General features: G+C 45.9%; 1 protein-coding gene and 1 pseudogene across 1 annotated transcript in view; one reads left to right on the forward strand and one right to left on the reverse strand.

Moving 5' to 3' along the window:
- LOC145340407 (nuclear receptor subfamily 2 group C member 2-like) overlaps positions 1-27,013 on the forward strand; it is a 263,492-nt gene that overhangs the window by 45,770 nt on the left and 190,709 nt on the right. The window contains exon 2 of the mRNA XM_080184880.1: positions 16,700-16,837. Within this exon, the coding sequence (XP_080041006.1) occupies positions 16,766-16,837 (72 nt within the window). The 5' untranslated portion in view covers positions 16,700-16,765. The remainder of the gene's footprint in view (positions 1-16,699; positions 16,838-27,013) is intronic.
- LOC145341664 (U2 spliceosomal RNA) lies at positions 23,509-23,609 on the reverse strand (annotated as a pseudogene).

Genomic DNA, 27,013 nt, shown 5'->3' on the forward strand with positions numbered 1-27,013 from the left:
GACCTACCAAAACCTCCTTGTCTCATAGGAACGTTGTCGTGCAGAGCTCCAGTCAAACATTCCTTGAAAATCCGCCACCTTCCTTCAGTACTTTTCCCCAAGAACACCTCCTTCCAGTTTATTTGTCTGCCTGATGTCATCATATTTCCCCTTACTCCAGACAAACACCTTCCTAGCCTGCCTGATCCCATCTCTATCGTGAAGGAGATAGAATTATGATCTCCATCCCCGAGATGCTCTCCCACCGAGAGATCCGTCACCTGTCCTGGTTCATTAGCCAGCACCGGGTCAAGTACAGCCTCTCCTCTCGTAGGCTTATCCACGTGCTGTGTCAGGAAACTGTCCTGAACACACCTAACAAACTCCTCCCCATCCAAAGCCCTTACCCTAGGGATATTCCAGTCGATGTTTGAGAAATTAAAGTCTCCCATCACGACAACTCTGTTATTACTGCATCTCTCTAGGATCTGTTTCCCTATCTGCACCTCAACTTCCCTGTCGCTATAGAAAACATCCAGCAAAGTTATCGACCCTTTGCTGTTCCTACCTTCCACCCACAGAGACTCCGTAGACAGTCCCTCCACGGCATCCACCTTCTCTGCGGCCATGACACTATCCCCGATCAACAGTGCCACTCCGCCACCTCTTTTGCCCCCCTCTCTGTCCTTCCTGAAGCATCTGAATCCCAGCACCTGAAGTACCCAGTCCTGTCCCTGAGACATCCAAGTCTCTGTAATGGCCACCACATCACATTCCCAAGTAGCAATCCACGCCCTAAGCTCATCTACTTTGTTCACTACACTCCTGGCGTTAAAATAGACACACCTCAGACCCTCGGTCTGGGCACTTCCCTTCTTCACTACCCGTCTAACCTCCCTCTCATACTGTTTACAGTCCTTCTCTGCCTGGGCGCTAACCTCCTCGCTGTCAGACTCCTCATCTCTATTCCCTCCTTCCAACCTTTCTAGTTTAAAGCCTCCCCAGTAGCCCTAGCCAATCTTCCTGCCAAGATATTGGTCCACCTGGGATTCAAGTGCCACCCGTCTTTACTGAACAGGTCACGCCTGCCCCTAAAGAGGTCCCAATGATCCAGGAACTGGAATCCCTGCCCCCGCTCCAGTCCCTCAGCCATGCATTCACCCTCCACCTCATTCCATTTCTAGTCTCACTCTCCCGCGGCGCAGGCAGCAATCCTGAGATTACTACCTTCGCGTTCCTCTTTCTCAGCTGTCTACCTAATTCCCTATAATCCCTTTTCATGACCCCTTCCCTCTTCCTGCCTATGTCAAGTAGGGAAAGGGTTAATGTATTTTGTACCTAGAATATATCACAAACATAACCCTCCATCATGGCTGATCTTCTCAGGCTTATATTGCTCCGGGTGTTAATGTAAATTACTTGTTCATGTCTTTCATTCTTTAACACCCATGAAGACAAATGGTTAGATGTGAATACAGATGGTCAGGTGTGGATGTTATTCTGCAGACATTGCAAGCCTTACCTGTTTATGTTTATCACACAAGTAACTTCAAAGATCAAATATTTTGACCGGAATTGGAAGTTTGTGTCATGTTTGTTACTGAGACTCATGATGTATAAATACCCACTTGTATTGGTGTTCCATGAGAAGTCTGGCAGTCCTTGTTTGCAACCAGTTTCTCCCAAAGCTCTGGAATAAAAGCCAGGACTTTGAAATAAAAACGACTGTATTTTGACTCACTAACAGTCTCAGAGGTATTATTTTACCTACAACAAACCCCCTCGGCGCCTCCCCGAGGAGTCCCCCCCCTCAGCCCCTCCCCGAGGCGTCCTGCCCCCTCGGCACCTCCCCGAGGCGTCCTGCCCCCTCGGCACCTCCCCGAGGCATCCCGCCCCCTCGGCACCTCCCCGAAGGCGTCCCGCCCCCTCAGCCCGTCCCCTGGGAGTCCCGCCCCCTCGGCGCCCCTCCCCTGGGCGTCCCGCCCCCTCGGCACCTCCCCGAAGGCGTCCCGCCCCCTCAGCCCCTCCCCTGGGAGTCCCGTCCCCTCGGCGCCCCTCCCCTGGGAGTCCCGCCCCCTCGGCGCCCCTCCCCTGGGAGTCCCGCCCCCTCGGCGCCCCTCCCCTGGGAGTCCCGCCCCCTCGGCGCCCCTCCCCTGGGAGTCCTGCCCCCTCGGCGGCCTGCCCAGGACTCATGTCCTCCCTGCAACCCCCTCCCCTCACATCTCTGTCCCTCTGTGACCCCATGAGAATCCCTTGTCGTCAGTGATGTCCTGGGAATCCTGCCCCTTCGGCAACCTCCCTACTAGGAGTCCTGTGCCCATGGCGACCCCCTGGGAGTCCCTCCCCACAGTGACAACTCAGAACTCCTGTCCCCTCGCAATCCCCAGGATTCCCGCCCTCTCGGTGTCCCCTGGAAGTTGTGACCCCCCCCCCAGTCCCACCCATACAGTGACCCCCCCGGGAGCCCTGCCCCCTCAGCGACTGCTCCCGAAGCCCCAGCCCCTTCGCGACCCCCCCCAGGAGTCCTGCCCCCTCTGCGACCTCCCCCCCCCACCCCCTTGGCAACCACCCCCAGCAACCCTCCCCCTCGGCAACCACCCCCTCGGCAACCCTCCCCCTCAGCAACCCACTGGAGCCATGCCCCGTTGGTGAACCCCAGGAGTCCCATCCACTCAGCGACCCTCCAGGATTCCCGCCCATTCTGCGACCCCTCAGTTTGAAGTGGGGATGTTTGCTGATGATTGCACAATGTTTATCTCCATTCGCGACTCCTCAGATACTGAAGCAGTTCATACTCAAATGCAACAAGATATGAACAATATCTAGTCTTGGCCTGACAAGTGGAAAGTAACATTCGTGCCACTTAAATACCAGGCAATAAGAGGTACTCTAACAACCATCCCTTGACATACGATGGTATGTATGTCCTCACTGAATCCTACACTGTTAACATCCTTGGAGTTACCATTGACCAGAAACTCAACTGCACTCACCAAATAAACACTGGCTACAAGAGCAGGTCAGAGGGTAGGAATATTGCAGCAAGTAACTTACCTCCTGACTCCTGACACCTCCTGGCCTTTCCACCATCTACAAGACACAAGTCAGCAGTGTGATTGAATACTCCCCACTTGCCTGGATGGGTGCAGCTCCAACAACACTCAAAAAGTTTGACACCAATCCAGCACAAAGCAGCCCACTTGATTGGCATCACATCCACAAACATCCTCTCCCTCCACCACCAACGCTCAGTAGCAGCGGTGTGTACTGTCTACAAGATGCACTACAGCAGTTCACCAAAGATTCTTAGCACCTTCCAAACCCACATCCACTTCCATCTAGTAGGATAAGAGCAGCAGATATATGGGAACATCACCAGCTGCAAGTTCTCCTGCAAGCCACTCACCGTCCTGAATTGGAAATATATGTCTGTTCCTTTGCAGTCACTGGGTCAAAATCCTGAAATTCCCTCCCTAATGGCATTGTGGGTCAACCCATAGCACAATGGATTGTGGTGATTCAAGAATGCTTAGGGAAGGATAGGATTGACAACTCAATGTTCCAGGGTACAAATGCTATCGGAAAGATAGAACAGGAGGTAAGTATAGACACAAAGAGGGACCTGGGCGTACAAGTCCACAGATCCTTGAAGGTGGCAGCACAGGTGGAGAAGATGGTGAAGAAGGCATATGGCATGCTTGCGTTTATAGGACGGGCTATAGTCTATAAAAATTGGCATCTGATGTTGCAGCTGTATAGAACGTTTGTTAGGCCACATTTGGAGTACTGCGTCCAGTTCTGGTCACCGCACTACCAGAAGGTCGTGGAGGCTTTGGAGAGAGTGCAGAGAAGGTTTACCAGGATGTTGCCTGGTATGGTGGGTCTTAGCTATGAGGACAGATTAGGTAAACTGGGGTTGTTCTCCCTGGAAAGATGGAGAATGAGGGGAGACCTAATAGAGGTGTATAAAATTATGAGGGTATGGATAGGGTGAACAGTGGGAAGCTTTTTTCCAGGTCGGAGGCGACAAACATGAGAGGTCACAGGTTCAAGGTGAGGAGGGGGTAGCGGGGCAGGTTTAACTGAGATATCAGAGGGATGTATTTTACACAGAGGGTGGTGGGGGCCTGGAATGCACTGCCAAGCAGGGTGGTGGAGGCGGACACGCTGGGATTGTTTAAGACTTACCTGGATAGTCACATGAGCAGACTGGGAATGGAGGGATACAGAAGAATGGTCTAGTTGGACCGATGAACGGTGCAGGCTTGGAGGGCCGAAGGGCCTGTTTCCTGTGCTGTTTTGTTCTTTGAGAGGAGGGGGGATTGCGTTTTTGATTCGGGACAACATCGTGGCAGTACTGGGAGGGGATATTTCCAACGGTTCACCCACTGAGTCTGTATGGGTTGAACTGAGAAATAGGAATGGGGAGATCACTTTGATATGATTGTATGATAGGCCCCCAGCGGGAAATTGAGGAACATACATAGATTACAGATAAGATAACTCCAAGGAAAATAGGATGGTAATAGCAGGGGACTTTAAATTTCCTAACATTGACTGGAATAGGCATAGAATGAGGGACTTGGATGAAGAGAAATTTGTTGAGTGTATTCAGGAGGAATTTCTCATTCAATATGTGGATGGCCCGACTAGAGAGGAAGTAAACCTTGACTTCCTCTTGGGAAATAAGGAGGAGTAGGTGACAGAAGTATTAGTGAGGGATTTCTTTTGGACCAGTGACCATAATTCCATTACTTTTAAGATAGCCATGAAAAATGATGGGTCTGGCCCAAAAGTTAAAATTCTAAACTGGGGCAAGACCAACTTTGATGGTACCAGACAAGAACTTTCAGAAGTTGACTGGGGGAGTCTGTTGACAGTCAAAGTGATATCTGGCAAGTGGGAGGCTTTCAAAATTGTGTTAACCAGGGTTCAGGGTAAGCACATGCCTTTTCCAGTGAAGGGCAAAGCTGGTAGAAGTAGGAAACCCTGGATGACTTGGAATATTGAGGCTGTGGTTTGAAAGAAGAAGGAAGTATATGATATGCATAGGCAGCTGGGATTAAGTAGATCCCTTGAAGAGCATAGAGGTTGTCAAAGTAGAGTTAAGAGAGAAAGCAGGAGGGCAGAAAAGGGGACACGATTGCTTTGACAGATAAGGCAAAGGAGAATCCAGAACTTCTACAAATCTATAAAGGGCAAAGAGCAACTAGGGAAAGAATAGGGCCCCTTAAGGATCAACAAAGTCATCTGTGTGCGGATCCATGAGAGATAGGTGAGGTCCTAAATGAATGTTTCTCCTCAGTAATTACTATTGAGAAAGAGATGGATGTTAGGAACTTGGGGAAATAAATCGTGATATCTTGAGGAGTGTACATATACAGAGAAGGAGGTGCTGGAAGTCGTAAAACGCATCAAGATAGATAAATCCCTGAGACTTGATGAAGTGTATCCCAGGACATTGTGGAAAGCTAAGGAGGAAATTGCAGGCCCTTTAGTAGGGATATTTGAATTAGTGACAGCCATAGGTGAGGTGTCTGAAGATTGGAGAGTGGCATAAGTAGTGCCTTTGTTTAAAAAGGACTGCATGAAAATGCCTGGGAATTACAGGCCGATGAGTCTAATGTCTGTAGTGGGTAAATTGTTAGAAGGTATTCTGAGAGACCATAGAATCCCTACAGTACAGAAGGAGGCCATTCAGCACATTGAGTCTGTACCAACCGCTATTCCACCCAGGCTCTATTCCCATAACCCCACATATTAATCCCCTGACACTAGAGTCAATTTGCCATGGCCAATCAACCTAACCCGCACATTCTTGGACTGTGGGAGGAAACTGGAGCACCCAGAGGAAATCCATACAGACACAAGGAGAACGTGCAAACTCCACTGTTGTAGAGAAAATTATGGGGTAAGTCTTGCCAAGTGCAGGCTGTGGGTTAGTTCCCTGCCCTTGCTACCTGTAAATCTGTGCCTGCTTAACTGTATGACCTTGCACAGGATGTGGATTTTCTCTGCAACTATCTGCATGCTACTTCTTGACTTTATTTTAATGTGACACTAATTGCTTTGATAATTTTTGTTTTTCAGATCTTGTAGAAATGGATATTTTCATTATTTCCATGGTGGCAGGTGGTTAGCACTGTGCCTCACGGCGCCAGGGAGCTGGGTTCAATTCCAGCTTTGGGTCACTGTCTGTGTGGAGTTTGCACATTCTCCCTGTGTCTGCTCACAGTCTAAAGATTATGGGTTAGATTGATTGGCCGTGTTAAATTGCCCCTTAATATCAGGGGGACTAGGAGGTTAAGGATGTGAGATTACATGGATAGGATCTGGGTGGGATTGTGGTTGGTGCAGACTCAATGGGCTGAATGGCCTCCTGCACTATTCTATGATATGATGAGACAGGATCTACAAGCATTTAGAGAGGCAAAGACTGATTAGGGACAGTCAGCATAGCTTTGTGACTGAAAGATCATGTCCACAAGTTTGAGTTTTTTGGAGGCATAATCAAGAGGGCATTGGAGTCAATGTTGTCTACATGGACTTCAGTAAGGCCTTTGGTAAGGTGCCACATTGGAGATTGTTGCATAAGGTTAAATCTCATGGGATCCAGGGTGAGTTAGCCAAATGGAGACAAAATTGGCTTGATGACAGAAGACAGAGGGTGATTATAGAGGGTTGTTTTCAGACAGGAGGCCTGTGTCCAGCGGTTTGCCTAAGGGATTGGTGCTGGGTCCATTGTTATTTGTCACTAATATTAATGATTTGGATGGAAATTTAGGAGGCATGTAAGTTTGCAGATAACACCAAGATTGGTGACATGGATAGTGAAGAAGGTTATCTAGAATTGCAATGGGATCTTGATCAATTGGACCAGTGGGCTGATAAAGGAGGGTGTGGAGAGTCTGCAGAAGGATCTAGATAGGCTGGGCGAATGGGCCAGGAAATGGCAAATGGAATTTAATGTTGGCAAGTGTGAGGTGGTCCACTTTGGTAGGAAGAATGGTAGGAAGGACTATTACTTACGTGGCGAAAAACTGCAGCAGGCGACGGTGCAGAGGGACCTCGGGGTCCTTGTGCATGAGTCGCAAAAACCCAGCTTGCAGGTGCAGCAGGTGGTCAGGAAGGCAAATGGGATGCTGGCCTTCATAGCGAGGGGGATTGAATATAAAAGTAGGGAGGTCTTGCTGCAGCTGTATAGGGCATTGGTGAGGCCGCAGCTGGAGTACTGTGTGCAGTTTTGGGCGCCGCACCTGCGCAAGGATATTTTGGCCCTGGAGGGAGTGCAGAGGAGGTTTACTAGGCTGATACCGGAGTTGAGGGGATTGAGCTATGAGGAGAGGCTGAATAAACTAGGCTTGTACTCGTTAGAGTTTAGAAGAATGAGGGGAGATCTCATTGAGACGTATAAGATGATGAATGGGATGGATAGGATAGAGGTGGAGAGACTCTTCCCGCTCAAAAAAGACAGTAGGACTAGGGGGCACAGCCTCAAGATAAAGGGGAGGCGGTTTAGAACGGAGTTGAGGAGGAACTTCTTCACTCAAAGGGTGGTGAATCTCTGGAATTCTCTGCCCGTTGAAGTGGTGGAGGCTGCCTCGCTAAATATTTTTAAGAAGCGGGTTGATGGGTTCTTGATAAGAGAGGGGATTAAGGGTTATGGGGAGAGGGCGGGAAAGTGGAACTGAGCCACAACAGATCAGCCATGATCTTATTGAATGGCGGGGCAGGCTCGAAGGGCTAGATGGCCTACTCCTGCTCCTATTTCTTATGTTCTTATGTTCTTAAATGGCAGATGAAGTTTAATTTAGGTAAATGTGAGGTGATGCATTTTGGTAGATCAAACCAAGGCAGAACTTACTCAGTTCGTGGTAGGGCGTTGGGGAGAGTTATAGAACAAATAGATCAGTGTACAGTTGCAAAGTGGAGTCACAGATAGACAGGGTGGTGAAGAAGGCATTAGGCAGGCTTGATTTCATTGGTCAGACATTGAAGATGTGTTGGGACATCTTGTTGAAGTTGTACGAGACATTGATATCGCCACACTCGGAATACTGTGTAGAATTCTGGTCACCCCTATTATAGAAAAGATATTATTAAACTGCAAAGAATACAGAAAAGATTTATTAGGATGCTATTGGGACTTGCGGGTTTCAGTTATAAGGAAAGACTGGATAGACTTGGACTTTTTTCCCTGAAGTGTAGGAGACTTGGAGGTGCTCTTATAGAGATCTATAAAATAATGAATCAACATCTTTCCCCAAAGGCAGGGGAGTCTAAGACTAGAGAGCATAGGTTTAAAGTGAGAGGGGAGAGATCCAAAAGGATCCAGCGGGTGGTGAGTGTCTCAAACGAGTTGGGTAAGATTGGTATAAAGGGATATCGGCCAAATGTGGGCAGTTGGGACTAGCTTATGGTTTAAAAAATGGTCAGCATGGACAAGTGGGTGAAGGGCTGGTTTCCAGGAGGGTAGCTAATGGCACTCCAAGTTTCAAAAAGGGAGGTAGAGAGAAAACAGCGAATTATAGACCAATAAGCTTAACATTGATAATGGGGAAAATTCTCAAATCCATTATCAAGGACTTCATAGCAGAGCATTTAGAAAGTGGTGGCAGGATCAGACAGAGTCAGCATGGATTTATGAAGGGGAAATCATGCTTGACAAGACTTTTGGAATTCTTTGAAAATATAACTAGTAGAGTTGACAAGGAGGAGTCAGTCGATATGGTATATTTGGACTTACAGAAAGTGTTTGACAGAGATCCGCATAAGAGATTATCATGCAAGATAAAGGTGAATGGGATTGAGGGAAGTGTATTGAGATGGATAGAAAACTGGTTGGCAGAGAGGAAACAAAGAGTAGGAATTAATGGGTGATTTTCAAATTGGCAGGCAATAACTAGTGGGGTGCTACAAAGATTGCTGGTGGGACTCCAGCTATTCACAATATATATTAATGATTTGGATGAGGGAACAAAATGTAACATTGCAATGTTTGCAGATGATACCAAGTTGGGTGGGAGGGTGAACAATGATGAGGAGGCAGAGATCCTTCAGCATGATCTGGACAGTTTGGGTGAGTGGACAAATCAGTGGCAGATGCAGTATAATTTGGATAAATGTGAAGTTATTCACTTTGGAAGCAAAAACAAGAAGGCAGATTACTACCTGAATGGCTGTAAATTAGGAGAGGGGAGTATGCAGCAGAACCTGGGTGTGCTTGTGCACCAGTCACTGAAGGTAAGCGTGCAGGTGCAGCAGGCTGTAAAGAAGGCAAATGGTATGTTGGCCTTCATTGCGAGAGGTTTCGAGTACAGGAGCAGGGATGCATTGCAGTCATACAGGGCCACACCTAGAGTATTGTATGCAGTTTTGGTCTCCTTTTCTGAGGAAGGATATTCTTGCTCTTGAGGGAATGCAGCGAAGGTTTACCAGTCTGATTCTGGGGATGGCGGGACTAATGTATGAGGAGAGATTGACTAAGCTAGGATTGTTTTCGCTGGAGTCCAGATGAAACAAGGGAATCTCATAAAGACTTACAAAATTACAAAAGGACTAGACAGGGTAGATGCAGGGAGGATGTTTCTGATGGTGGGGGAGAGCAGAAGCCCCGGGGGTCACAGTCTGAGGATTCAGGATAGACCATTTATGATGGAGGTGAGGAGACATTTCTTCACCTGAGGAGTGGTGAGCCTGTGGGATTCATTACCACAGGAAGTAGTTGATGCCAAAACATTGAATGTATTGAAGAGGCGGCTGAATATAGCACTTAGGGCAAATGGGATCAAAGATTACGGGGAGAAAGCAGGATCAGGCTAATGAATTGAATGGTCAGCCATGATCATTTTGAATGGCAGAGCAGGGTCGAATGGTCAAGTGGCCTCCTCCTGCTCCTATCTTCTATGTTTCCATGCTGTAAACCCCTACGACACTATGACTCTAAAGCAGCTCACTATCACCTTTTCAAACGCAACTATGGATGGGCAGTAAATTTTGGCCAGCCAGCGACACCCATGTCCCACGAATGAATGAAAAAAAATTACAAACCATGCTGGCTCTCCTTAATTAACTCAAATCTCTTGAAATGCCTGTTGATTATTTTCCTAATTATTGTTTCTAAAACTTAATGCTGATGTTTAACTGTCCAGCCCATAATTTACACACTTTCTTGAATAAGGGTGTATAAGTGTGACTCTCCAAACCTCTTTGAAGAGGGTATAGAAAAGGTTTACCAGGATGTTGCCTGGTCTGAGGATATTAGCTATTTGGATAAGCTCAGTTTGTTCTCAATGGAACGACAGTGGTTGAGGGGTGTCCTGATCGAGGTTTATGACAGACATGGACAGAAGGGATAGTCAAATGCTCTTTCCTAGAGTAGAGATGTCAAGAACTAGGGGACATAGAACATAGAACATTACAGCGCAGAACAGGCCCTTCGGCCCACGATGTTGCGCCGACCAGCTTTTTAAAAAAAAACACTAACCCACTAATCTAAACCAATCCCATTTCGTCCATAAACCTATCCACAGATCTCTTAAACGCCCCCAAACTAGGCGCATTTACAACTGCAGCTGGCAGGGCATTTATTTATTTATTTATTTATTAAACATGGGTTTAAAGTGCGTGGGGAAAAGTTTACAGGAGATGTGCAAGGCAAGTGTTTTACACAGAGGGTAGTGAATGTCTGGAATGTGCTGCCCAGGCAGGTTTCTAGTTTAATAATATAATTTCTATAATAGGGTGACCAGAACTGTACACAGTATTCCAAGTGTGGCCTTACCAATGTCTTGAACAACTTCAACAAGATGTTCCAACTCCTGTATTCAGTGTCCTGACCAATGAAACTAACCATGCCAAATGGCTTTTTCACCACTCTGTCCACTTGTGACTCCACTTTCAAGGAGCTGTGAACCTGTACCCCTAGATCTATTCATTCTATAACTCTCCCCAACGCCCTACCATTAACTGAATAAGTCCTGTCCTGATTAGGTCTACCAAAATGCATCACATTGCAGTTGTCTAAATTAACCTCCATTTGTCATTCGTCAGCCCTCTGGCCCAATTGATCAAGATGCTGTTGCAATCCAAGGTAACCTTCTTCACTGTCCACTATGCAACGAATCTTGGTGTCATCTCCAAACTCCAATATTCTCAGCCAAATCATTAATATAAATGACAACAGTGGACCCAGCACTGATCCCTGAGGCACACCACTGGTCAGTTTGAAAAACAACCCTCCACAACCACCCTCTGGCTTCTGTCATCAAGCCAATTTTGTATCCATTTGGCTACCTCACCCTGAATCCCGTGAGATTTAACCTTATGCAATACCCTACCATATGGTGCCTTGTCAAAGGCCTTGCTAAAGTCTACGTAGATAACAACCATTGCAGTGCCCTCATCTACCTTCTTGGTTACCCTTTCAAAAAACTCAATGAAATTTGTGAGACATGATTTTCCAATCACAAAGTCATGCTGACTGTCCCTAATCAGTCCTTGCATCTTTAAATGCCTGTAGATCCTGTCTCTTAAAATACTTTCCAACAACTTACCCACTATAGATGTGAGGCTCACCAGTCTGCAGTTCCCAGGCTTTCCCCTGCAACCCTTCTTAAACAAAGGCACAACATTTGCACCCTCCAATTTTCAGGCACCTCACTTATGACTATCTCTGCTAGGGGACCCACAATTTCCCCCCTAGCTGCTCACAATGTCCTGGGGTACACTTCACCAGGTCCTGAGCATTTATCTATCTTGATGCGCTTTAAGACTTCCAGCACCTCCTCCTGTTATATGTGCACACCTTTATTTCCTCAAGTTCCCTGACATCCTTGCTTTTCTTAACAGTAAATACTAATGAGAAATATTCATTCAGGATCTCACCCATCTCTTGTGGATTTGCACATAGATGACTTTGTTGATCCTTAAGAGGCCCTACCCTCCCCCTAGTTACACTTTGGCCCTTCATGCATTTGTAGAAGCTCTTTGGATCCTCCTGTGCCTTATCTGCCAAAACAATCCCCTTTTTGCCATCCTGATTTCTCTCTTAATTCTACTCCTACACCCTCTATATTCTTCAAGGGATCCACTTGATCCCAGCGGCCTATACATATCATGTGCCTCCTCCTTCTTCTTGACTAGGGACTCAATATCCCAAGTCACCCAGGGTTCCTTACTTCTCTTGTCCTTCACTCTCAGAGGAATGTACTTACTCTGAATCCTGGTTAACATACTTTTGAAAGCCTCCCACTTAACAGATGTCTCTTTGCCTTTCTACAGACTCTGTCTACTCCTGTCTGATATCATTAAAATTGGCCCTGCCCCAATTTTGAATTTTAACTTTATTTTCCCTCTTTAACTTCCACCTCGGCTTTATTGTATTATCTGACTTCTTGGAAGAATTGACCTGACAACCATCAAATACCCTCTTTAGTTTCACCATATTTTCTATCTCACTACGCAAAGCACCCCTGGCCTACATTCCTTTCACAGAATCACAGAATTGTTACAGTGCAGGAGGAAGATATTGTATCAGCACCAGCTCTGCAAACTAACACCATGACTTTGTGCCATTCCCCTACCTTTTTCCCATACCTCTGTACATTGTTTCTATTCAAATAATCATCTAACACCCTCTTGAATGTCTCAATTGAACCTGCCTCCATGACACTTCCAAGTAGTTTTTTCCGTAGCCAGTGCAGACACATTGGTCCAAATGGCCTCCTCCACTGCTGTAAAATTCTATGATTCTATTCATTCTGTCTTTCTCCACATACGCTGCCAGCATCTGCAATATTTTGCTTTTATATTGGAAGGAAAAAAGAAACTGACCACACATTTTATCGCACTTTCCAGCACCTGGTCCAGATCCTTGCAGGTTTCAGCACTTCAGACACAGATCCAGATGCCTTTTAAACAAGCTGAGTATTTCTGCCTCAACCTCTAAGTTGGGCAGTGAATTCCAGACGCTCTCTACCGTCTGGGTGAAAAAACTTTTCCTCATGTCCCCTCTAATCTTCTACTAATCACCGTAAATCAATGTTTATTCCCACTAGACCTGTCATAATTTTGTATGCCTCAATTAGTTTCACCTCAGCCTCTTCTGTTCCAAGGAAAACAACTCTCATCTAATCAATTTCTCCTCATAGCTGCAATTTTCAAGTCCTAGTTTTCCCTACTAGCAGAAACATCCTCTCCATGTCCACTCTATCCAGGCCTCGCAGTATCCTGTAAATTTCAATAAGATCCCTCACCACATCCTTCTAAACTCCAATGAGTACAGACCCAGAGTCCTCAACTATTCCTCATATGACAAGCTCCTCATTCCAGGGATCATTCTTGTGAAACTCCTCTGGACCCAGCACATGCTTCCTTAAATACAAGGCCCAAAACTACTCTCAACACTTCAAATGGGGTCTGAAGCTGTATAAGGGTCTTATACAGCTTCAGAAGTATATCCCTACTCTTGTATTCTGGCCCTCTTGACATGATTGCTAGCACTACATGTGCCTTCTTAACTGCTGACTGAACCTGCACATTAACGTTAAGAGAATCTTGAACAAGGACTCCCAAGTCCCTTTGTGCTTGTGATTTCCTAAGCATTTCCCCATTTAGAAAATAGTCTATGCCTCCATTCCTCCTTCCAAAGTGCATAACCTCACACTTTTCCACATATATTCCATCTGTCACTTCTTTGCCCACTCTCTAGCCTGTCCAAGTCCTTCAGCAGCCTTCCTGCTTTCTCAATGCTGCCTGTCTCTCTACATATCTTTGAATTTTCTGCAAACTTAGCAACAGTGCCTTCAGTTCCTTTTTCCAAATCATTAATGTATATTGTGAAAAGTTGTGGACCCAGCACCAACCCCTGGGAGGCACACCACTAGTCATTGACTGCCATCCTGAAAAAGACCCCTTTATCCCCACTTTTTGCCTCTGCCAGTCAGCCAAACCTCTACGCATGCCAAAATCTTAATCTGAACACCATGAGCTCTTATTTAACAGTCTCCTATGCAGGACCTTGTCAAAGGCCTTAGAGTCACAGAGGCCCAACTTGTCCATGCCGCCCTTTTTTTTTTAGCAATTAAGCTAGCCTCAATTCCCTGCATTTGGCCCATATCCCTCTATACCCATCTTACTCATGTAACTGTCTATCCAATGCTTTTTAAAAGATGAAATTGTACCTCCCTTTATAAATGCCTCTGGCAGCTTGTTCCAGACTCTCATCACCCTCTGTGTGAAAGAATTGCCACCCTGGACTCTTTTGTATCTCTCCTCTCTCACCTTAAACCTATGCCCTCTAGTTTTTGACTCCCCTACCTTTGGGAAAAGATATTAACTATGTAGCGAATCTATGCCCCTCATTATTTTATAGACCTCTGTAAGATCACCCCTAAGTCTTCTACACTCCAGAGAAAAAAGTCCCAGTCGACCAGTCTCTCCTCATAACTCAAACCATCAGGTCCTGGTAGCATCCTAGTAAATCTTTTCTGCACTCTTTCTAGAAATCTTCTGGAAATCTAGATAAAATGTGTCCACTGGTTCTGCTTTATCTAATTTCCTTGTTACCTCCTCACAGAACGTCAGACATGACCATCCTTTGACAAAGCTGTGCTGACTTAGTCCTATTTTACCATGCACTTCCAAGTACCCCACGAACTCATCTTTAATAATGGACTCTCAAAACTTGCCAATGACTGAAGTCAGGCTAACCGGCCTATAATTTTCCTGTCTGCTGCCTCCCTCCCTTCTTAAACAGCAGTGTTACATTAACTACTTTCTGGTACTCTGGTACCCTCCCTGCCTCCAGTGATTCTTGAACTATCACCACTAATGCTTCCACAATCTCCTCAGCTATCTCTTTTAGAACCCTGGGATGTAGTCCCATCTGGTCCAGGCAATTTACCCACCTTCAGATCTTTCACTTTCCCCAGAATCTTCTCTTGTCAAACTCAGCAAACCTCTGAAACCTCAGGGGACAACCCAAAAAAATAACAAAATTGCATTAACTCCGATTAAATAATCACCTCCATAACTAGGAGCAATTATCCTCCTGCGTTCTCAGCAAGTGGGCTGCCTTGCAGACAGATTGATGTAGTAAACCAGGGTCGAATTTCAACTAATTCTTTCGCAAGAAACATAGAGAACATAGAAAAACTACAGCACAAACAGGCCCTTCGGCCCGCCCACAAGTTGCGCTGATCATATCCCTACCTCCATATAACCCTCAATCCCATTAAATCCCATGTACTCATCTTAAAAGACCCCAACGAGTTCACCTCCACCACCATCGATGGCAGCCGATTCCACTCACTCACCACCCCCTGAGTGAAAAACTTACCCCTGACATCTCCTTTGTACCTACTCCCCAGCACCTTAAACCTGTGTCCTCTTGTAGCAACCATTTCAGCCCTGGGAAATAGCCTCTGAGAATCCACCCGATCTATACTCTCAACATCTTATAAACCTCTATCAGGTCGCCTCTCATCCTTTGTCTCTCCAGGGAGAAAAGAGCAAGCTCCCTCAACCTATCCTCATAAGGCATGCCACCCAATCCAGACAACATCCTTGTAAATCTCCTCTGCACCCTTTCAATAGCTTCCACGTCTTTCTTGTAATGAGGCGACTAGAACCGCGCACAGTACTCCAAGTGGGGTCTGACAAGGGTCTTATAAAGCTGCAGCATTATCTCCTGACTCCTAAACTCGATCCCTCGATTGATGAAGGCCAGTACACCATACGCCTTCTTGACCACATCCTGTACCTGCGAGGCCGATTTAAGAGTCCTATGGACCCGGACCCTACGGTCCTTCTGATCCTCCACACTGCTAAGAGTCTTACCCTTGATGTTATACTCCTTCATCCCATTGGACCTGCCAAAATGGACCACTACACATTTATCCGGGTTGAAGTCCATCTGCCACTTCACCGCCCAGTCTTGCATCCTATCTATGTCATGCTGCAACTTCTGACATCCCTCCGGACTATCCACAACACCACCAACCTTCGCTCGTCGGCAAACTTACCAACCCATCCCTCCACTTCCTCATCCAGGTCATTTGTGAAAATTATAAACAGCAAGGGTCCCAGAACAGATCCCTGGGGTACTCCACTGGTGACTGCCCTTCATACAGAAAAAGACCCATCCACAACCACTTTCTGCCTTCTGTGGGCAAGCCAGTTCTGGATCCACAAGGATCCAGAACTGGATCCCATACCCTCTCACTTTCTCAAGAAGTCTTGCTATGGGGACCTTATCGAACGCCTTGCTGAAGTCCATACAAACCACATCCGCCTCCTAAATTCCCATCCAAATCATTAATATTAGTGACAAGTATCAGTGGACCCAGCACCGATCCCTGAGGTACACTGCTGGTCACAGGCCTCCAGTTTGAAAAACAACACTACAACTACCCTCTCTTTTGTCATCAAACCAATTTTGTATCCAATTGTCTACCTCACCAAGGAGCCATGAGTTGAAATCCCACTGTGGCAGCTGGACATATTAATTTATTAATAAATCCGGCTGGTTAGAAGTCAGTATACCAAATGACCACAAAACCACCAGATTACTGTAAAAACCTGTTCATTGCATGAATGTCCTTTCAGTAAGGAAAACTCTGCTGTCTTTATGGAGTCTAGCTTTGGATCTGGGACTCCAGATTCACATTTATCATGTAAATATTCCTTAATATATTTATTTTGAATTATTTTATTCTAGACCACACAAGTTCATGCTCAAGTCACTGGTACTGTGGTTCAGGCCACACTGTCAGGATCACCGGTGATGACCAGTCCTCCTCAGAAAATCCAGATAATCTCCACAGAATCTCCAGTATCTTCTCCTCAAAGAATCCAGGTATGTGTCAGCATAATCCATGGTGTTCAGATGAGTGCAGTAATGTGTGAACAACAATTGCTCTCTTTCTGGAAAGCTTAGTTAACAATGTTGATGTTTGAAAAGGGAGTTCCTCTTTGGGAAAAGTGTTTAAAAATCAAACTAAAATGATAGCTTCTGGGTGTCCCGCCTCTCAGTCTGGGTGATACGCCTCCCAGTCTCGATGATCCACCACAGCCTGGGTGATCCGCCTCCCGGTCCAAGTGATCCACTCTAAGTCTGGGTGATCCGCCACCAACGGGGTGGCTGATCACTGGGTTCCCCACTGTCTCTATGACCAGCCACTTCATTGTTCTAATGGGCAGTTCAGTAGTCTGAACGTAGTCTGGATGGTATTGTAAAGGGCAGTGAGGAACAAGAGCTGCTAAAGTGTGTTCAGGAATTTTTTTTACAGCAGGGTGTTTCCAATCCAATAAAGAAGGAAGCACTGCTGGACCTGGTTCTTGGGAATGAGCTATGCCAAGTGGATCAAATGTCAGTTTTGAACATTTAGGAGACAGTAATCTTTGAATCACTTTGGTTCTGGAAGTGCACAAGGAGCAATCCAGAGGTCCCAGATTGGGGTAAGAAAGGTTCTGACCCTGATAATTTGGAATCAAAGATTAGCAGGCAAAACTGCAACTGAAAAGTTCTCCTTTCCATAAGAGATCGTGCCACCCCTTGAACTGTGTTGAAGTGGTTAGCACTGCTGCCTTACAGCACCAGGCGCCTTGGGTCATGGTCCGTGTGGAGTTTGCACATTCTGCTGTGTCTGTGTGGGTTTCCTCCCACTGCTCGAAAGTACGTGAATTATGTTGATTCGCCATGCTAAATTGACCCAAGTGTTAGGGGAGTAGCAGGGTCCATATGTGGGATTGTGGTCAGTGTAGATTCGATGGGCCGAATGGCCTTCTACTGCACTATAGGGATTCTATGACAATTCTGAGCAAACCACTCGTACTTGTGCCAGGTAAGGGGACTGAGATATTGACACCATTTTTGGGATCTCCTTGATAGGATTTACTGAAATATGTACAAGTTAACCTGAGTGGAATTGCCAGCCGAAACCATCAAAATGGTCAATAGAGGTTTCGACTGAGGCACATATGTGGATATCAAATAACAAATTTACCATGAGAAAAAATAGATGTTATTAAACAATACCTCATCCTTATCAATTCTAAATCCTTCAAGTTTTTGAATTGATTCCTCTTTCATAATGAATCGTAGACTCCTACAGTGCAGGAGGAGGCCATTCGGCCCATCAATTCTGCACCGAAACAATCCCACCCAGGCACTATCCCCACAACCCCATGCATTCCTTCCAGCTAGTTCCCCTGACACTAAGGGGCAATTTAGCACAGCCAATCAACCTAACCTGCACATCTTTGGGACTGTGGGAGGAAACTCGAGCACCTGGAGGAAGTCCACGCAGACACGGGGAGAATGTGTAGACTCCGCACAGACAGTGACCCAAGCCGGGAATCGAATCTGGATCGTTGGTGATGTGAAGAAGCAGTGGTAACCACTGTGCCAGCCATGAGCAGTGCAGCATTTTCATCCTGATGTAAAATATTCATTTAATACCTCAGTCATGCCCCTGTCTCCGTATGTAAATCACTTTTTTGGTCCCTAATCCTTACTCTCTTTCCACCCTTTAAATATGTGTATGCCAATAAAGACTTGTAAATTCCCTTTAGTGTGAGCTGCTAGTCTATTCTCATATTCTATCTTTGCTTCTCTTAATTGCTTTTTCATTTCTCTGATCCCTGTACGTTCATCCTGCTTCTCAGATGTATTGTCCACCTGACATGTGACACTTTTTGTGCTTCATCTTAATTTCTTTCTTTCATCATCCAGATAGAGTCCTAGAGGTTTACAGCAGGGAAACAGGCCCTTCGTCCCAACTTGTCCATGCCACCCAGCTTTTAACCACTAAGCTAGTCCCAATTGCTTGCATTTGGTCCATATCCCTTTATACCCATCTTTCCCATGTAACTGTCTAAATGCTTTTTAAAAAACAAAATTGTATTTGCCTCTACTACTGTTTCTGGCAGCTTGTTCCAGACATTTACCACCCTCTGAGTGAAAAAATTGCCCGTCTGGACCCTTTTGTATCTCTCACGTGAAACTTTTAGTTTTAGACTCCCCTACCCTTGGAAAAAGATGTTGACTATCTAGCTCATCTATGCCTCTCATTATTTTGTAGACATCTATCAGATCACATAGAAACATAGAAGGGAGGAACAGGAGGAGGGCATTCAGCCTTTTAAGTCTGCTCCACCATTCATCATGGTCATGGCTGATCATCCAACTCAATAGCTTAATCCTGCTTTTTCCCCTGCTTTGTTCCCAGTCGCCCCAAGTGCTGCTTGAATACATTCAATGTTTTGGCATCAACTACTTCCTATGGTAATGAATTCTACAGGCTCACCACTCTTTGGTTGAAGAAATGTCTCCTCACCTCCATCCTAAATGGTCTACCCGAATCCTCAACCCCTGGTTCTGGATTCCTGCACCATCGGGAATATCCTCCCTGCATCTACCCTGTCTAGTGCTGTTAGAATTTTATAAGTCTCTATGAAATCCCCCTCGTTCATTTGAACTCCAGCAGAAGCAATCCTAACCTAGTCAATCTCTCCTCATATATCAGTCCCACCATCCCTGGAATCAGTCTGGTAAACCTTCGCTGCAAGAACATCCTTCCTCAGAAAAGGAGACCAAAACTGCACACAATACTCTAAGTGTGGTCCCACCAAGGCCCTGTATAATTGCAAAAACACATCCCTGCTCCTGTACTTGAAATCTCTCGCAGTGAAGGCCAACATGCCATTTGCCTTCTTTACTGCCTGCTGCACCTGCACGCTTACCTTCAGCAGCTGGTGCACAAGCACACCCAGGTTCTGCTGCACACTCCCCTCTCCCAATTTACAGCCATTCAGGTAGTAATCTGCCTTCTTGTTTTTGCTTGCAAAGTGAATAACCTACATTTACCAAATTATTCTGCATCTGCTATTGATTTGTCCGCTCACCCAACCTGTCCAGATCATGCTGAAGAGTCTCTCATCTTCATCACAGTTCACCCTCCCATCTGCAAACTTTGATATGTTACATTTTATTCCTCATCCAAATCATTAATATATATTGTGAATAGCTGGATCCCAGCACCGATCCCTGTGGCACCCCACTAGTTGCTGCCTGCCCATTTGAAAAGGACCCATTAACTCCTACTCGTAGCGTTTATTAACAGGGGGTTTGAGTTTAAGAGCCGTGGGGTTATGCTGCAACTATACAGGACCTTGCTGAGACCACATTTGGAATATTGTGTGCCATTCTGGTCACCTCACTATAAGAAGGATGTGGAAACATTGGAGAGAGTCCAGAGATTTACCAGGATGCTGTCTGGTTTGGAGGGTAGGTGTTACAAGGAAAGGTTGAGGGAGCTGGGGCTTTTCTCTTTAGAGCAGAGGAGGATGAGAAGCGACTTAATAGAAGTTTATAAGATAATGAGGGAGATAGATAGAATGGACATGCAGAGACTATTTCCTTGGGTGGATGTGGCTTTTACCAGGGGACATAACTATAAGGTTCATCGTGGGAGATATAGGAGGGATGTCTGAGGTAAGTTCTTTATTCAGAGAGTGATTGGGGTGTGGAATGCACTGTCTGCTGTGATAGTGGAGTCGGATACTTTAGGAACTTTCAAGCAGTTATTGGATAGGCACGTGGAGCACACCAGAATGATAGGGAGTGGGATAGCTTGATCTTGGATTCAGACATAGCTCAGCACAATATCGAGAGCCGAAGGGCTGTACTGTGCTGTACTGTTCTACGTTCTATATTCTTTGTTTCCTCTCTGCCAACCAGTTTTCTATCTCAATGCACTTCCTCCAATCTCATGCACTTCAATCTTGCATGATAATCTCTTATGCGGGACTTTGTCAAACATTTTCAGAAAGTCCAAATATACCACAGTGACTGACTTCCCCAACTCTAACAGTTACATCTTCAAAGAATTCCAATAGTTTTGTCAAGCATGATTTCCCCTTCATAAATCCATGCTGACTCTATCTGATCCTGCCACTGCTTTCTAAATGCTCTGCTATAAAGTCCTTGATAATGGATTTGATAATTTTTCCCACTACCAATGTTAAGCTTACTGGCCTATAATTCCCTATTTTGTTTTTAACCTCTCGTTTTGAACATTGGGGTGACATTAGCTACCCTCCAATTTGCAGGGACTGTTCCGAGTCTATAGAATCCTGGAAGATGACGGGCAGCACGGTAGCACAGTGGTTAGCATTGCTGCTTCACAGCTCCAGGGACCTGGGTTCAATCCCTGGCTTGGGTCACTGTCTGTGTGGAGTTTGTACATTCTCCTCATATCTGTGTTTGTTTTCTCTGGGTGCTCTGGTTTCCTCCCACAGTCCAAAGATGTATGGGTTAGGTTGGTTGGCCACGCTAAAAAAAAACAGCCTTAGTGTCCTGAGATGTGTAGGTTAGAGGGATTAGTGGGTAAATGTATAGGGATCTGGGGTAGGAGCTGAGTAGGATTGTGATTGGTGCAGACTCAATGGGCTGAATGGCCTCTTTTGGTACTGTCAGGTTTTTATGATCCTATGATTTCTGTGACCACCAATGCATTCACTATTTCCAAAGCCATTTCCTTCAGTACTCTGGGATGTAAATTATCAGGTCCAGGGGATTTATCCACCTTCAATGCCATCAATTTTCCCAGTATCATTTCTCTACTTCACCTTTCTTATTTTCAGTTCTACCCATATAGACTCAGTGGATGAACCCTTGGATATGTCCCCTCTCTGTAGTGCCGTGATCTTCTCTCTAATCAAAAATGCAACTCCCTCTCCTCTCTTACCTCCTGTAGCATCCTGTATCTCCTCTTTCCTATAGGATCTGTACCCTGGAACATTGAACAAAGAACAAAAACAGCCCAGGAAACAGGCCCTTTGGCCCAACGAGCCCGCGCCGCCCAACACCACCAGTCCCCCCCTCCACCCATGACCCTTGTCTAATGTTTTATGGCCATCCACATCGAGGGGAACTAATTTAGGGACAATTTATTACTGCCAATCAGCCTAACAGCACATCTTTGGGGTGTGGGAGGAAACTGGAGCACCCGGAGAAAACCCACACAAGCATGGGGAGAATGCGCAAACTCCCGCAGACACTGGCCCAAATCCATGTGCCAGCACAGCAATCAGTGATAGTCACTGAGCTGTCGTCTTGCCCAGTATCTGGTCCAGTTTAGGCACACACTAACGACATGAAGCACTAGGCCAATCTCGAAAAACCAAGAGCAGCCCAAGTACGACCCGTCGTGTGTATGCCCCTCGTTGGACAGCCCTGATCCTCCCTTAGCCATGTTTTAGTAACAGCTATAATATCCCAGTTCCATGTACCCATCCATGCTCCGAGTTCATCTGTCTTGCCCATCAGGCCTCTTGCATTGAAATAATTGAAGTTTCCCTTTGCTCTCTGCCTTGCTCTCTCAGACCATCGGTCTGATTATGTATTGTGCGCTCTCCCTGTGTTTTATTTCTCTCAGCCATACTGGACCCATTCACTGAGTTCTTCACAGACTTCAGTACTCTACTCCACTGTGGCCCTTTTTTGATTTTTAACTTTGGTTTCTCTGCCTTTTGCTTTTCTCCTGACTGCCTTTGGTTACTGTCTCCACTTTACTTCCCTCTAACTTCCTGCATTGGTTCCCATTCCCCTGCCACATAAGTTTAAACCTTCCCCAGCAGCACTAGAGACAAGATCAACTCATGTCTGAATATGCTTCTGAAAAGTTCTTAAAATTTAAAAGATTTAAAAGTTGAATGCCCTCCCTTGAATAGAGGTTCACAGTGTGAAGCCACTTGTGAATTTACATCTCACATTGACTTGATAAGTACACAAAACTCAAGTTCAGACTTAATTTCTCAAATTCGAAGCTCAAGAAAGGCAGCTGGGGAGAAACCATTTATCATAAGCAAGTGTGAATAACCCATCCATTTCCCCCTTGTGTAGCAATGGCTTTGGACTTCCAAATCATTCTGGGGTGAACAATCGGAAATATTGATCATGTGACTAAAACTGGCCAGAAGTAATTGACCTTACTACCCCAAAATAGATGGAAACCAAATGAGTCTGGAAACCATCAGGAAGGAGAAAGCAAAACAGAAAATGCTGGAACATCTCAGCAGGCCAGTGGTTAGCACTGCTGCCTCACAGTGCCAGAGACCCAGGTTCAGTTCTGGGCTCTGGTGACTGTCTGTGTGGAGTTTGCAGGTTTTCCCCATGTCTGTGTGGGTTTAATCTAATTGCTCCGGTTTCCTCCTACAGTCCAAAGATGTGCGAGTCCATAGAATCCTTGCAGCGCAGAAAGAGGCCCACCAAGTCTGCACCTATCACAATCCCACCCTGGCCCTATCCCTTAACCCCACTAATTTACACTACTAACCCCCTGACACTAAGGGGCAATTTAACATGGCCAATCAACCTGACCCGCACACCTTTGGACTGTGGGAGGAAACCAGAGCACCTGGAGGAAACCCCCACAGATGCAGGAAGAACGCGCAAACTCCACACAGTGACCCAAGCCAGGAATCAAACCCAGGCCCCTGGCACTGGGAGGCAGCAGTGCCACCGTGATGTCCTATATTTGGCCCCCAGATAGAGGATGTATCAGATATTAAACTGATAAGAACAGATACTATACTTGATCTTTGCCAAAAGGCTGAGAAACGAGTTAGGTTGCATATGCTAAAGTGCCCATTAGTGTCAGGCAGACTAGCAAGAGTTACAGGAATAGGGCCTGGGTGGGATTGTTGGTGGTACAGGCTTGATGGGCCAATTGGCCACCTCCTGCACTGCAGGGATTCTATGATTCTATTCCTATAAGATCTGAAAACATCTGTGGAAAGAGAATGGAGCTAACATTTGAGTCTGGATGGCCCCAATTGGGTGATTGTGAATCACAATTGGGTGATTGTGAATCTTTTAAGGGGTTTTGTTGCATGCAGATTAACAGGCTGGAGTTAACTGCAGAAATTAGTGTGCTGAGGCCAGCTCTATGATGCATTGCCAATTTCTGGATTTTAACTCACCAAGGTGACACCAAATCCACAGGTCCTGCAGACTAATTCAGTCACGTGCCTGCAATTTCAAGGACTTTGGAGAGTAGAGGGATGTACAGGATGCAGAATATTTGTGGAAGAGAGGCTGGTGAAAATGAAGCATGAAAATCTAAGTACACAAGAAATGACAGGTTCACATCAAGAGTGGAGAGGACCCAGCCAGCACATGGTTCCAACACAGTAGAAGAGGGTTCTCAATTCAAGCACATCCCTAATGTCATGGCTTCAAGAACAGATGAGAGGCTGGGAATTCTGGTGGACAGCATGGTGGCACCGTATTAGCACTGCTACCTCACAGCGCCAGAGACCCGGGTTCAATTCCTGGTTTGGGTCACTGTCTGAAAGTAGAAAGAAACTTAAGTAAGGGGTAAGGAGGGCTAAAAGTGATCACAAAAAGTCGTTGGCCAACAGGATTAAGGAAATTCCTAAGGCCTTTTATGCATATATAAAGAGCAAAAGGGTAGCCAGGGAGAGGGCTGGCCCATTCGAGGACAGGGGAGGGAATCTATGTGTGGAGTCAGAGGAAATTCAGTGAGTACTTTGGTCAGCATTCACCAAAGGACTTTGTGGATGATGAGTCTGGGAAGGGTGTGTAGATAGTTTGAGTCATGATGAGATCAGAAAGGAAGAGGTATTGAGGATCTTGAGAAACATTAAGGAGGATAAGTCTCCAAGGCCTCTTGAGATATGTCCCAGAATACTGAGAGAGACGAAGGAGGAAATTGCAGGGGCCTTGAGAGAAATCTTTGTATCCTCACTGGCTCCAGGGGAGGTCATGATGTGGAGGTGCCGGCGTTGGACTGGGGTAAACAGCAGGTTAAAGTCCAACAGGGTTTATTTGGTAGCACCTTCATCAGGTGAATGATAGCGCAGAGTCGCTGAGCAGAAACTGATAGCTGAGTTCCACACACATGAGGACAGCCTCAAACGGGATCTTGGGTTCATGTCAAACTATTTGTAACCCCCATGACTTGCCTGGACTTGCAACATCTCACTTACTATCCTGTCTGGAGACGGCACACATCTCTTTAACCTATGCTTAATGCTATCTCCACTCACATTGTCTGCATCTTTAAGACTTGATCAGCTGTAAAGACTCGCATTCTAATCAGTATTCTGTAAACTGAGTGTGTGCCTTTATATGCCCTGTTTGTGATCAGAACTCCCTACTCACCTGAGGAAGGCACAAAGTCCCGAAAGCTAGTGGCGTTTGCTGCCAAATAAACCTGTCGGACTTTAACCTGGTGTTGTGAGACTTCTTCCAGGGGAGGTCCCAGAGGATTGGAGAATAGCAAATGTTGTCCCTTTATTTAAGAAGGGTAGCAAGGATAATCCAGGTAATTACAGGCCAGTGGGCCTTATGTCAGTGTTGGGAAATTATTGGATAGGATTCTTCGAAACAGGATTTACTCCCACTTGGAAATAAGTGGACGTATTAGTGAGAGGCAACATGGTTTTGAGAAGGGGAAGTCATGTCTCACTAACCTGATCTAGCTTTCCGAGAAGTGACGAAGATGATTGAGGAGGGTAGAGCTGTGGATGTTGTCTATGTGGATTTCAGTAAGGCCTTTGAACATAAGAACATAAGAAATAGGAGCAGGAGTAGGCCATCCAGCCCCTCGAGCCTGCCCCCCATTCAATAAGATCATGGCTGAATTGAAGTGGATCAGTTCCACTTTCCCGCTTTCTCCCCATAACCCTTAATTCCCTTGTCTGTCAAAAACCTATCTACCCATGACTTAAATATATTCAATGAGGTAGACTCCACCACTTCAATGGGCAGAGAATTCCAGAGATTCACCACCCTTTGAGTGAAGAAGTTCCTCCTCAACTCTGTTCTAAACTGCGCCCCCCCGCCACCTTATTTTGAGGCTGTGCCCTCTAGCTCTGTTTTCCTTTCTAAGCGGAAAGAATCTCCCTACCTCTACCCTATCTAGCCCCTTCATTATCTTGTAAGTCCCTATAAGATCCCCCCTCAGCCTTCTAAACTCCAACAAGTACAGACCGAGTCTATTTAATCTCTCCTCATAAGCTAACCCCCTCATCTCTGGTATCAGCCTGGTGAACCTTCTCTGTACTCCCTCCAAGGCCAATGTATCCTTTCGCAAATAAGCAGACCAAAACTGCACACAGTACTCCAGTTGCGGCCTCACCTGTGCCCTGTACAGTTGCAGCAAGACCTCCCTGCTTTTATATTCTATCCCCCTCGCGATAAAGGCCAACATTCCATTCGCCTTCTTGATCTCCTGCTGCACCTGCAGACTGAGTTTTTACGATCTGTGCACAAGGACCCCCAGGTCCCTCTACACAGTAGCACACTGCAGCTTTTCACCCTTTAAATAATATTCCCTCCTACTATTATTTCTACCAAAGTGGATAACCTCACATTTGCTAACGTTATACTCCATCTGCCAGGTCCTCGCCCACTTACTCAGCCTATCCAGATCTCTCTGAAGACTTTCCACGTACTCCACGCAATTCACTTTTCCACTCATCTTCATGTCATCAGCAAACTTTGTTACCCTACATTCAGCCCCCTCCTCCAGATCGTCTGTATAAATGGTAAACAGTTGAGGCCCCAGCACTGATCCCTGCAGCACTCTACTAGTCACCAACTGCCAACCAGAAAAGCATCCGTTGATTCCAACTCTCTGCTTCCTGTTAGGTAACCAATCCTCAATCCATGCTAAAACTTCACCCCCAACTCCGTGTACCCTAACCTACTGCAGCAACCTTTTGTGAGGCACCTTATTGAACACCTTCTGGAAATCTAAAAACAACACATCTACCGGTTCCCCTCTGTCTACCGCACTAGTCACATCTTCATAAAAATCCAGTAAGTTCGTTAAACACGACTTTCCCTTCATGAACCCGTGCTGCGTCTGCTTGATCAAACCATCCTTTTTTAGGTGTCCTGCTATTTCTTCTTTGATGATGGATTCTAGCATTTTTCCAACTGCGGACATTAAGCTAACCGGCCTGTAGTTACCCGCCTTTTGTCTGCTACCTTTTTTAA

Source organism: Carcharhinus amblyrhynchos, chromosome 3 (assembly GCF_965287045.1).
Source record: "Carcharhinus amblyrhynchos chromosome 3, sCarAmb.v2.hapA, whole genome shotgun sequence".
NCBI lineage: Eukaryota > Metazoa > Chordata > Chondrichthyes > Carcharhiniformes > Carcharhinidae > Carcharhinus > Carcharhinus amblyrhynchos.